The sequence below is a fragment of the Melopsittacus undulatus genome, chromosome 2 (assembly GCF_012275295.1).
Source record: "Melopsittacus undulatus isolate bMelUnd1 chromosome 2, bMelUnd1.mat.Z, whole genome shotgun sequence".
NCBI classification, from domain to species: Eukaryota; Metazoa; Chordata; class Aves; order Psittaciformes; family Psittaculidae; genus Melopsittacus; species Melopsittacus undulatus.
The window spans coordinates 17,446,540-17,458,256 of NC_047528.1; the positions used below are offsets into that span (position 1 = coordinate 17,446,540).

At 42.0% G+C, this 11,717-nt stretch overlaps 1 protein-coding gene across 6 annotated transcripts; it reads right to left on the reverse strand.

Annotated features, from left to right (window-relative positions):
• Positions 1-1,866: 1,866 nt before the first annotated feature.
• On the reverse strand, positions 1,867-10,139 carry EEF1AKMT1 (EEF1A lysine methyltransferase 1). Of its 6 annotated transcripts, none has more exons than XM_031049600.2 (7): positions 10,073-10,133; positions 8,900-9,106; positions 8,586-8,698; positions 6,333-6,497; positions 5,377-5,459; positions 4,456-4,736; positions 1,867-3,027 (listed from the first exon to the last, which is right to left on the reverse strand). In XM_031049600.2, exons 4-7 carry the CDS (start codon positions 6,480-6,482, stop codon positions 2,900-2,902), a joined length of 642 nt encoding a protein of 213 aa, XP_030905460.1. In that variant the 5' UTR covers positions 6,483-6,497; positions 8,586-8,698; positions 8,900-9,106; positions 10,073-10,133; the 3' UTR covers positions 1,867-2,899. The 6 variants fall into 6 exon arrangements, with proteins under 6 accessions (XP_030905460.1, XP_030905459.1, XP_030905461.1 ...); XM_031049599.2 differs by having other exon boundaries at positions 8,896-9,106; XM_031049601.2 differs by lacking the exon at positions 8,586-8,698.
• Between the last annotated feature and the right edge of the window lie 1,578 nt (positions 10,140-11,717).

An 11,717-nucleotide genomic window follows, 5' to 3' on the forward strand; every position in this document is an offset into this window, starting at 1 on the left:
CATCCGCAGCTTTACATGTACCCTCATTTTCATAACTGTGCATCTTCACAGTGCCTCTTTTCAAAGCTGTCTGCCCTACATGTGAGAAGAAACAGTTATTTGCTTGGTGAACTGAAATTCTCGGTCTAACTGAATGGTGTACTTTCATTTGTTTAAGAAGGGTCTCTGATGAAATTAGGAAAGCTGTCTTGCAATTCTGATACAGGGCCCAATGCACATTTACCAAAATTAAGCAATTGAAGCAATTAAAGCAGCAACATAGGTGAAGCTTGTATTTGATCAGCACATTCTAATTTAGGTGTGTGGCAGAGGAAGAGTATCATCCCTTCTGACAGTCATACCTGTCCCACTTGAAGTCCCTACATATAGTTAAAAATAAGTTTCAGGAGTTCCTGCATTGTCTCCATCTGCTTGATGTACAAGACATTGAGGTAATAAATATAAAACAGTTTATGACTGTGAAGGATAGATTTGTGCCAATAGCCATGCATTTAACATTCTGGTTTGCTTTATTTTCAAGCTGCTTAAGTAAAAGTAATGGTGTAGCCTCCTGGAAAACACCTAAACCCAGCTGTACATCACCTGTGGACTGTCATTTGGGGGAGTATTCTGGCTTTATCTGGCTCAGCAACAATGACTGCTGATTTGAAAAGCTAAAACTCTTATCAGATATGGGCTCTCAGAGACTGTCAGGCGAGCTTGGTCTCCATTCTCCCTGAGAGCTCTTCCTCTACAGCACCTTTCCCATTTTAACAGTACCTATCACTAGTCTGATAGAAACGAAGGCACATGAAAGAGAAAGAAAACTGGTATCATAAAACTCAGGATCATTGTGTGGGGGAAAAGAGGGCAGGAAGCATCACGTATAAAATGTGAGGAGGGGAAAAGCCTTAGGAAGTAAACATCTCATAGAAAATGGGGAAGAGCAGTGGTAGGTTGCATGGGTATTTATGAAACAAGTGTTGTCTCCAGCTCAGAAAGCGTGATTCTCTGAGTGTTGACAGATTATATCCCATCTCTGTTATTCCTGCTCACTTATTTACTCCATCAGACAGGAAAATCTGCATTCAAACAGCAGAAAAGCACAGAAACATGAGTATATACTTCTGCCTTCTTAAAATTCTCATCTCACAAGCTTTAATTAGGTTTATCCTCACCACAAAGTAAATTTCTTAATATTTCATTTTAGGTGATTTATTTTGTAGATGCAGCATTTCTGTAATCTTTTACATAATCCCAATAGATACCTATGATATACAAGTACTTATGTTTTGTATAGTATATTTATAGCTGATAAAACTCTTGAGAGCCTTGGAATTTATGAACCAGCTTTCACCCTAAAATACATTAGAAGTGTAGTCAATAGGATAGCCATAACTGGCTTTAAAAATTCCCAGTTACTAAAAATCTCTACTATCCCAAAGCAGGGTTTTTCCAAAGTGTCATCTATTTTGGCTGAAATTGACTAAAATACAGCCCAAACCTTGGGCAATATAAAATTTAACATTTCTTTATTAGAAAGAATGTGAGTTTATCAATACACTGTTACACCTCAGTGGCTTTGTACGATTCAGCAATTCCCAAGATGCTCCTATTCTACTGCTCTGCAGCAGTCTGTGGAACAGGAGGCGAAGATAAAACTGAGCAATTGGAAAAAAGGCCTGTTCTTGTAACTACAAACTTGTCATACTTGTAAATCATCTTAGCTTGGTATTGAAATCCACTAAAAAGCAGCCACTGTATTTAATCAGATTATGATTCAAGATTTAAAGGACTAGTATATATGGCTCACATTACTACAGAAGTATCTCATAACCAACAGTAACTTAAAGGAAGAACCGAGGAACACACAGCCTGAAGCACTAATGCAAGGACTGGCTCACATGTTGCATTTTTATTTAGCAATTAGTTCATATTCCAGTTCATTTGGCCTGACCAATGTATAGGATTCTTAATGCCAGTAAAGCTCTCTCTAATGGGGAAATCCTTACTGTGCTTTTTTCCAGGAGACATTTGGTTTATACAACCTCAGGAGATAACCTTAACTAGTTAATAGAACAGCCCAGTTGTGCGGGAGTTTTTAAAGTTTAAAAGACACTGTACTTCTGCAAGGAGATGTGTAACAACTTAACACAGCATGCATATATACATGAGTTTGTATGGTGTAAGTGATGACAAAATAGATCTTTTCACAAAAAGAAAGTCTGGGTTTGTGACAAAGCAAGGTGAAATAATAACCACAATATTTTAAAAAGCCAGTCTGGCAACAATAGTGAGAGAGTAATTCTTATCTTACTTGGCAACTGCTAGGTAGTTCTGATGATTATTAAAAGCAACTGGAGAGGCCTCTCCAGAAGGAGACCTATTTTCTCTTCCAGTTATCCTTTATAAAAACATCAGCCTGCTGGGTAATGAATCTGAAAACACATGACACATTCAGAACAAACATGTCTTGAGCCTTTTACTCAGGGAGCATCTCTCAAGATTGAAAGGAGACCGCTGGTCATGCTCTTTCAACCATCCACTAGCTAGGAAGTCACCAGTTCTGATGCAGTGATGACTCTGGTGTCTGTGAGGCAAGCACCTGTGTATTGTTATACACCAACCAGCTAAAATCACTTTGCAGGGGTCACTGAAGAGTCCTTGAATGGTAAAACCTGACAGTTAGAATGAACCTCTAAAAGAGAAGCTTCCATTGTCTAGCACCTGCACTGTTTGGTCCCCATTTACCAAAAATAGTAAGATACAAAACACATTTAAAAGAGAGAGGTGACCATGATTAAAGCTGGCCCAGAAAACAGTACTTGGAGCTGAGTATTTCAGCATTGAGAAATACGGAGTCCCTGCTAAAAAACAGAAAGGAGCATGACTGAAGAATCTGTAGACCTTCTCAGGAGGCTTAATCCAGCCCAGAAACATAATTCACGTAACACCGAAATTCATTGGCTAAATTTCGTGCATGTTTTGGAATAAACTTGCAAATCTTCACACCAAGATTCTTTGCTGCCTGTTCCTCCATGATTGCACCTGCAGCAAAAATAATTAGCATTTGATGAGAAAAACAGTAACAGAATGTCTGGGGTTTTTTTAATAGCTCCTCCCAAATGCATATAAAGAAAGCCTGCTTTTTTTAAGAAAGCAAGGCTTAAAGCAGCTCTACTGTCAGCCCTCTTTGAAAACTGAATCTGTTTGGAAATGACAATAAATCTGAAAGAATGGAAGATGCCCCAAGGAAATGAATGTAAATGAAGTTTCATGAAAGTAGGTAGAAGGTAAGCTCTATATAGAAAACAGAAATGAACTCTATCTTCTTGCTACATGCCAAACAAATTACATGGTAGGGAGCCATGGGAAAGGCAAACAGATTACATATACTCTTCCACTTAAATAAACGCAATGCGGTATTTACAGCTACACACTGAGAAATCACTTCCTTGAGCACCATTTCTCAAACTCTAAACTTAAGGACCACCTACCCATTTTAGGGAAGAAATTGTGAGAACCATCCTTGTACGTGACTGCCATGTGCAATTCAGCAAAGAAGGTTTTCCATGACCACATTCTTCATTTTAGCTGCTGGTTGACTTCCCTCACATTATACTTATAGAGGGGTTTTGTCCTTTTTTTTTTCTGCAAAAGTTTCCTGGATGTCTTCAGATGCCTTGTAGTAAGATTACAGTTTAAGCTTAAACACCATGAGTAAAGCAGATACAGCAAATGCACCTCCATAAAGAAGGCCCTGCAAGTACAGCTGGTAAATTACCTAGTTTCACTGCTCACTAGTTTTTAATCCCTCCTGCTGTATTTCAGTGCCCAGAATCTTCTTGCTTGAATCAAAGTGGCAGAATCTCCCTCACACATTCATTCACATTACAAATCCTGTGTTTACCAGTACGGACAGGTAATGTGGAGTGGAGGCAAGTTTACTTTGCTTTTCTCACTCAGCAAATCATCTTACTCAGCAAAGGCCATTCCAACCTCTTTGTCGTTCTTTCTACTTAGCTCACCTTAGATGCTAAGTACTATGTGGCAGCTGAAGTCCTGTAGCTACTGACATGTTTAAAAACTCACAAATTCTTAAGGTTATTCAGTAAGACATTAACAGTAAGTTGCACCTACCTTTGTCATGCCCAGATTATAGAGAGTGGCCTTTTATAAGAAAAAAATACTTCTGGAAATCTAGAGGATGATCTTATAATTCTTCAAAGATTTACTAAAACTCAAAATGCTGTATGAAGAAAGCACTGACTTCAACTCTTAAAAACCACATAGCTGCAGTTCAAAATAAAGGTTGAACTAAAGTATTCCAATGAAAAGCTTAGGATACATATTCCTCTTTGAAGTAATGATAAATTAGTATTACTGAGTTAGTATTTTTCTCACTTAAGAAAGTTTCATCTTTTGAGAGAGAGGAAAAAATGCTTAATGGTTACCTAATATTTTTATTAACTATACCTGTGCAAAGCAGAATCTTTCCTTTGGTTAAATATTTAATGGTCTCTGCAGTTTTCTGAAGACATTCCTCAGACAGATAGGGTGGATCTGCTATAACGATATCAAAACTGTGTGGCAGGAGATTTTCAGGTAAGTTCAAAGGGTGGTTGTAATCATAGAAGATAAATTCTTCTCCATATACGGAAAACCTTCTGTCATACTCCAGTATACAGACTGAAAAATCTTTACCATCCTGTTCTTTCAGTTTCTGGTATACACTGGGTGCACTAACACATGCTATCCTGAAAAAGAGACATCAACTGAGAATATTCATTTAAAAGCCAAACAACAGCAAAAAACCCAAATCTCTAGCAGTCCTCAGGGCTGCTTTGGGAAAACATTTTAAATATTAGTCCCAGAACATAAGCTATTCATCCTCCATTCTAACAAATAATTACTTTAATAGTAGACTTTTAAGCATTAAAGCCATTATTCAGCCTCCATGCTGCACCACTTAAGCTTAACTACAGAGAAAATCTTGTTTCAGAACAGCAAGGAAATACACTTGAAAACTTAAACACAGCTCCTTACAGAAATAGGAAGAAAACCAAGTTTCTCCATCTGTTCTGCAGAAACATTGTATGAAAACAGAGAAAAGAATTACTAATCATTGATATGCTCTGGAGCTCTCTCAAAAAAGAAAAGATTCACAGTAAACTTGTACAAGGCAGAGCCTACAACGTTCAATGAAATGCTAAGAGGTAAGATCAGGATGAACTATTATTTACACAAATAACAGCAAAGCATTTGTGCAATATCTCAACTGAACAAAGATAAAGTACAATGAGTAATGAATTATACTGCATGCTCTGCCTACAGAGTGGAAACAAAGTATTTACAGAAAAGACATGTTGAATCTCTGATGTAATTATTGAAACCTACCTGCCACCTTTCCCAGCTGCCACAACTGCTTCATCAGCCAGGCGTGATGCGGTTTCATCACTGTACCAAAATTGGCTTAGTTGCTGAGACAGAGAACACACAATTACAAATAACATAAAATCTTTGGACTGTGCTATGTACTGTTAGGTGTGGTGAGTTGTATTTGAAGAAAAACAAAATCCACAACAACTTCTCGGTTCACTAATTGTTAAGCTGGAAAAGTAAGTATTTTTCTGACAGTCTTTTTACCTTTGTATTCCAGGGACATTCAGCAGGTAGCTTACACAATGTGTTTCCAAAGCATTTACTGCGGTATCAGGAAAACCAAGTAATGCAAGATCACTGATCACTGGGTTAGTTCAAACCCACTTTGCAGATGCACAGTATCTATGTGTTCTTAAATTTTTAGTGGAAGAGGAAAAAGGAACTTGAAAAGTGGCAGTATAGAAGGAAATAAAGGGTAAAAGTACTCAATCAGAAGAGATCAGAAAAAGACAGAGACAAACCAAAAATCAGTCTGTCAGAAGAAAAAATAAAAGCATCAAAGCAACCATCCACAAAAGCAGACATAAACCACAGAATGCAATACAATGTGAAAGGAAAGATCACTTGATCTTGTTACTCGGTGCTTGTCTCAGACTCTGAGAAGAATTTTTTCTACCTTCACATAGCAGGCTGGAGTTAAAATTTCCAGAAGGGATAGATGTTTCTGTTAGCGGCTTTATTCCCTCTCCATGTTGTACCCCTTTCCTTCCCCCGACCCCATGTAGGACAGACAAATATATCCAGATTTAACACTAAAACAAATATCCCTAGAATGTTGCTGTCCATGAACAGTTTGATTTTCCTACTCTAAGAACATCTTTGAGTGTTCCCCTTTTAAATTTCATTATCCAGCCACAAAAAAGATTCAGTAAAGGCTACTCTTTCATGCACTGAAGTTCATAGTTTCTTACCCAGTCTTCTTCTATTGAGCCAATGGAATATTGATTAAACCCTTGGGAGGTCTTCATGCCCTCCCTCTGCTGCTGTTCCAAATAGAACTCCTGGAGGGCAGCCAATGTATGGGATGAAAGCTGGGGAATGTCATCACCATCATCATCCATTTTTCTAGATGTCGACTAGAGAAAAAAAATTTAATTAAATTAACCCTTTTCAGTGGTGAACACTTCTAATAATGGCACAGTCCCCTGAGGTACAACGACCTTCACTGACAATACAGACTCAGCCTAACAGCTACCTAGGAAAACCTTGGGACAAGAGAAAACATATTCTCTCTACTTATGAGATCTTAAACAAGTGAGAGGATGATTAGAAATAACACATCTCCAGAGAGAATTCACTAACAGCAGCAATATTGTTCCCCTTCTATACAACACAGATTTGGCTTGTATTCTTGGAGGGAAGTTGTCATTACAGTTCTTAATTTCCTGAATCTGGACGCCTTTTCTGTATCAGGGAAAAAAAAAAAAAAAAAAAAAAAAGGAAAAGGTGTGAGTGGCAAAAAGTTTCAGTGGATTTGGCAAATCCTATAGAAACTGGTCCCTTCCCTCCCATAAATGATAGATGCTGGTCATTCCTTTCCACATTCAAAAGTCACACAATTCTGACTCAAAATGAAGAAACATGGCTTTAACTTTCACAGCATAAAAAGATTTGTCTGAATGCCAGAAACCTTACAAGCAAAAGCAGGCAAGAAACCCAAGATATTTTCCTTAGACAACATTATTTGACCGAACTTGTGTATTTTGTGTGTGAGAACATGGGGATAGCTCGTTTCAAAAAAGACACGGTATTTACTACTATGAAAGTACAGCCCCAGTGCACACACAGAAATACAGCACAGAGACCTCTTGTGCTGGGTTACACCGCATAGGGTCAACTTCACCCTGCTCACCCGGACTGCCAAGCAGCATCCAGGGGGAAAGTTATGGGTCCTTCCCCGAAGAGACAGTGCCACCTCGTGGATCGAAGGTGATGAAAACAGGAAACCTGCATGGGAAAACTACTAGAGAAAACTGGAAAAGATGCTTCTCTCAAGAAACCCATTTTCTCTGCTTCTGATCTAAGAACCAGTGAGTCCACGAGCAATGACTTTAACAGAGCCTGGAAGCAGGCAGATGCCTGCCTTTGTGCAGAAGTGATCGGGAGAACCACATGCCATCTGAACTGTGTGCAACTTCAGAAGCCAACTATGATTTCAAGTACAGCTGCTCAGTTTTTCTTCTCCCATGCCCTGTAAACAAGAACTCCAGAATCCACAACCTCCTCCCTTCCCACCCTTCCCTCTGTGCTGCTCACCCTAGCACAGCTTTCAAGACTTTTTCTAAAACACAGGTGCTCCCTGCTTGTTGGAAAAATGGTACCACCAACCTGTGACATAACCCACCAGAATTCACTGATTACTGTGCTGTTCCACTGACAGTACACACACACATGTGCTAAGAGTAAAGCTCTTGGCTTTTCCAGAGTATCATTTATCTTCCATGAAGACACGCTTAGGGAGTTGGGCTTGTTCAGCCCAGAGAAGAGAAGGCTCCAGGGAGACCTTAGTACCTAAAGGGGCCCACAGGAAAGCTGTAGGACTTCTAAAATGACATGCACAAATAGGACAAAGGTAATGGCTTTAAACTGAAGGAGGGTAGATTTAGATTAGATATAAGGAAGAAATTCTTCACTATGAGGGTGGTGAGACACTGGAACAGGTTGCCCAGAGAAGCTGTGGCTGCCCCATCCCTGACAGTGTTCAAGGCCAAGTTGGATAGAGCTTCAAACAACCTGCTCAAGTGGAAAGTATCCCTGCCTGTGGCAGTGGGGTTGGAACTGGATGAGCTTTAAGGTCTCTTCCAACCCAAACCATTCTATGATTCTATGACTTGCCAGTCAACCTTAAAACAAGGGAGGTACTGCGCTCTGCTCAAGCTTCAGCTCGTGAATGCTTACATGGATCCAAATCCATCATCTCCAGGAGACTGGAGGGGTGACCAAACTAACCCACACAGAGGTGTGGGGGGAGTCTGTCCCAAGCATAGTAAAATCATAAACAGAGAAAGGATCTTTCCTACTGGAAACAATTTTTCAGATCTTTAAATCCTAAGAGTTGATTTTCTGACAAGATACTGGGAGTATTAGCAAATGCACTTTCACAGGAATGACTGGCAGGACAAAGTGTATAAAATGTATTAGTCTAAAGTAATTTAGACACCTACATCTGTTTTGTAGAGTCTTCCAATGCAAATCAAAACTTCTCAAACATCCAAGAGGTCATCCTCAAGTACAGGCAGCATCAGCAGCTTGTTCCCCCGCAATCAACTGGGAAAACCTAAACAAATTCAAGTTTTGAGGCCCAGGTGCCACAAACCAGAATGGCCTCTGAGCACAATAGCCAAGCCAGGGGAGGTCAGAAAAGCAGAAGTGACAAACCTGCATGCTAACCTGAACTGTTTTCTTATGTACTCATGGTTTTGCAGAGTAGGGAAAGAGGGACAAGGCAGCATTTGCGGACCAGGACCAGCTTACCTACCACAGATCTGAGAACAGCTCCACTTCAGGATTAAGTCTGGAGAACTTTCTGTTAACATCCATGGCAAATGGTTCAAGAAGAAAGCTGTACTAGTTCAGAGAAAGGGTCAGTGCTGGTCATTCTTCTATCCTGAAGCATTGATACTGCTTCCTACCCTGAATCATTTTAACTAGTATCATACCCTGAAGGCAGCCAAAAGCTGCTGTCCTGGAAGGAATAAGATAAAGTGAGTATATATGATACCTCCCCCCTCTATCCTCTACCAGACTTTAACCATTTTCCACTATGGGAGTTGTTTCTGCACCTGAAGTGATTTTGTGAATGCAGTTCTCTCAGAGACACCTGTCCAGTATCCCTTAAATTCACATGAAGTTTTTAAATCTAGAATGTCAGCTGGTAAGAAGTTTGGGTTTATGAATAATTACCTTTTATTGCTGTGAAAATGACTACTAACTTCATGCAAATATTTTGTGTATCAGGAAACAAAAGGTTGAGCTCTGACACTCTCTCCACACCACCCTGTGTCATTTCACAGACACCTGTAGGTCAAGGTGTTGCTGAGCTACAAGGATCTGTCAGTGATGAGTTTTCATAGTGCTTTAAAGTGACACAGAAGCGTGTACAGATGAGAGACTTTCAGAGGATTAATGAATGCACAGAACTCCACTGGAATAAAAGAAATAAGATCTGGAGGCCAGTGGTTACTTGAAGGAGAAGAGGAGCATGATGTGTTCTAGCCCAACTCTCTAATAAGCACGGTCAGAGAAGGAGAGTATGCTGGACTCGACCGCTGTTACCCTCTGGCATATGAATGAGGGAACGCTGTCAGCTTATAAAAAAAGGCCCCTTCTTCCTGCTCCCTCATGTGTTTAACTGCTTTGAACACCCACTGTCGGCACCTGCCGCTCGCGCTCTCCTGCTATGCAGGCTCCGCTCCGGGCCACCACCCACCCTAGCGCGGCTGGAGGGGAGCGGAGCATAAGGCCCAACGCTGCTGGGGGATCCGCTCCCGCCCCCCGCCTCAGCAGTCCCGCCGCAGCCGCCACCCGCCCGGCCTGACAGAGAACAGCCGTGCGGACTGACACGCGGCCCTGAGGAGCCGCAGCACTGCTGACACCGATCCCGAGGAGCCGCAGCACTCCTGACACCGACCCCGGCTCTCTCCGCACTCACCGGCCGCCAGTCACCTCCGCGCACGCGGGCCTCTCCTAGCCGGCCACAGCGCAGCACGCCTCCTGCCGGTGACACCGGGCAGGGCGGGGCCGGGGATTCCGGCGGTAGCTCCGCCTTGGCCGCGGGCGGGGCTGGGCAGGCGCGTTCCTACCCCGTGGAATCGCTGTCGCCGTTAATAGGGAGCCTGGGCAGAGATGGAGCCGTGCGCTCCTGCCCCTACCGCGGCAGGGTCACGGCCTCTTGCGGTCTGTGGCGGGTGTCCGCCTGCCCGGGTTTAGCAACCGGAGCGTGTTGCCTGCGGGAACCCGTTGTTTCGCTCTGCCTTTCGTCACTGCGGTGGTTCGGGTGGCGTAAAGAAGAGTTTCCAACGTAAATACGAGCTTCCTAAAAGCAGGCCCTCTGCGCAGAGAGCAGCCGCCGCGCTCCCTCGGAGGGGTCGGGCCCCGGCGTTTGGAGTAGGTAATTCAGCAGATACAGAAGCCGCGGGTAGGGTATACCTCCAGTCAGGCGTCCACCGGTAACCAGCTACGTTAGACTTAGAAATCACGGATGTATCTCCGGTTAGATGCCCTGCCCAGTGTTCAGAAGCCATGAGCTGCTGATTTCAGTACCAGCCTGTTCTTACTGATCTTTCCCTTTGGGTGTACAACTGATCTCAGTTTCTCAGGCTGTGCAGACACAACGTACTTGTCTGGCATTTTGTACCATCTGTTGCTCTAAAACCTCAAGAACTTTCTCACTGTTTTTTTTCATTCCTCCTTTATGAAGCCTGTTAAAAATCATGTTCATAACATCATCTTTTCATGGTTTGGTGACTCTTACGAACCAACTCATCAAAGGCTGCCCATTGAGTTATACAGCAGACTCCCCTCATGTTTTCCAGTTTCCTCAGCAGCAAGTTGAACAAGAAACTGCTATTTTACCTACAACCTGTTGAATCTTTATCTGTTGCAACACTTGCAAAGTCCTAGGCTCAGCACTAGGAGCCTACAGCCAGAGAGCAGAACTATTTCTTGGAAGGCAGAAACACTAAATTCTGGTAACACATTTTTGCAGCATAGCTTCTGAAGGCGGCAGAGAATCAAATTTTCTTGCTACTGCAGGATGTGGGGATAGGCCCCTTTTTCCTTCAGATCCCCATACATTTTACCTCTCTCTCCCCTTTAGAAACGGGTTTGTTTGCTTGAAAGTAGAGAACAGTCTCTGCTGTGATGAGTGATTCCTCCTCACAAGAGGGTTACAGAGATCATATAAGGGCACATGTCTGCACAGGGGCTTGGCCAACATTGCTGAGGTTATGACACCAGATACTACTTTGGCAGCACACAGTTCCAGCCCTCGCCTGAATCCATGTCACAAGACGGTTCTAGAAGGAAAGCTCAGAAGGAGCTCAAGTGACCCTGTAGGAAGGAAAACAGGCTATATCTTGCAATGCAGCTTCTTTGGAATGTGAGGAGAAACAAACCACAGGTACAGGAATACCTGCAAAGGGCAAAGTGCACCCTGCAGGAATTATTAATTATTAGCTTGTTTCCTTTTCTCAATATATATATATTATTTGTATTTTTTTTTTTACCCAGAATGATATTTCTAGTTAAGCTGTCTCCTCTATCCTTTGACTGACAAACCAATGTCACACAGCAGT

Bases quoted from the DNA above. Each gene is read 5' to 3' on its own strand.
- EEF1AKMT1 (XM_031049602.2), bottom strand. From the start codon at position 6,482: ATGGATGATGATGGTGATGACATTCCCCAGCTTTCATCCCATACATTG. The intron at 5,460-6,332 runs GTAAGAAACTAT...TCTCTGTCTCAG, and splicing joins GCTCAATAGAAGAAGACTGG to CAACTAAGCCAATTTTGGTA. The intron at 4,737-5,376 runs GTAGGTTTCAAT...TCTCTTTTTCAG, and splicing joins GCAGCTGGGAAAGGTGGCAG to GATAGCATGTGTTAGTGCAC.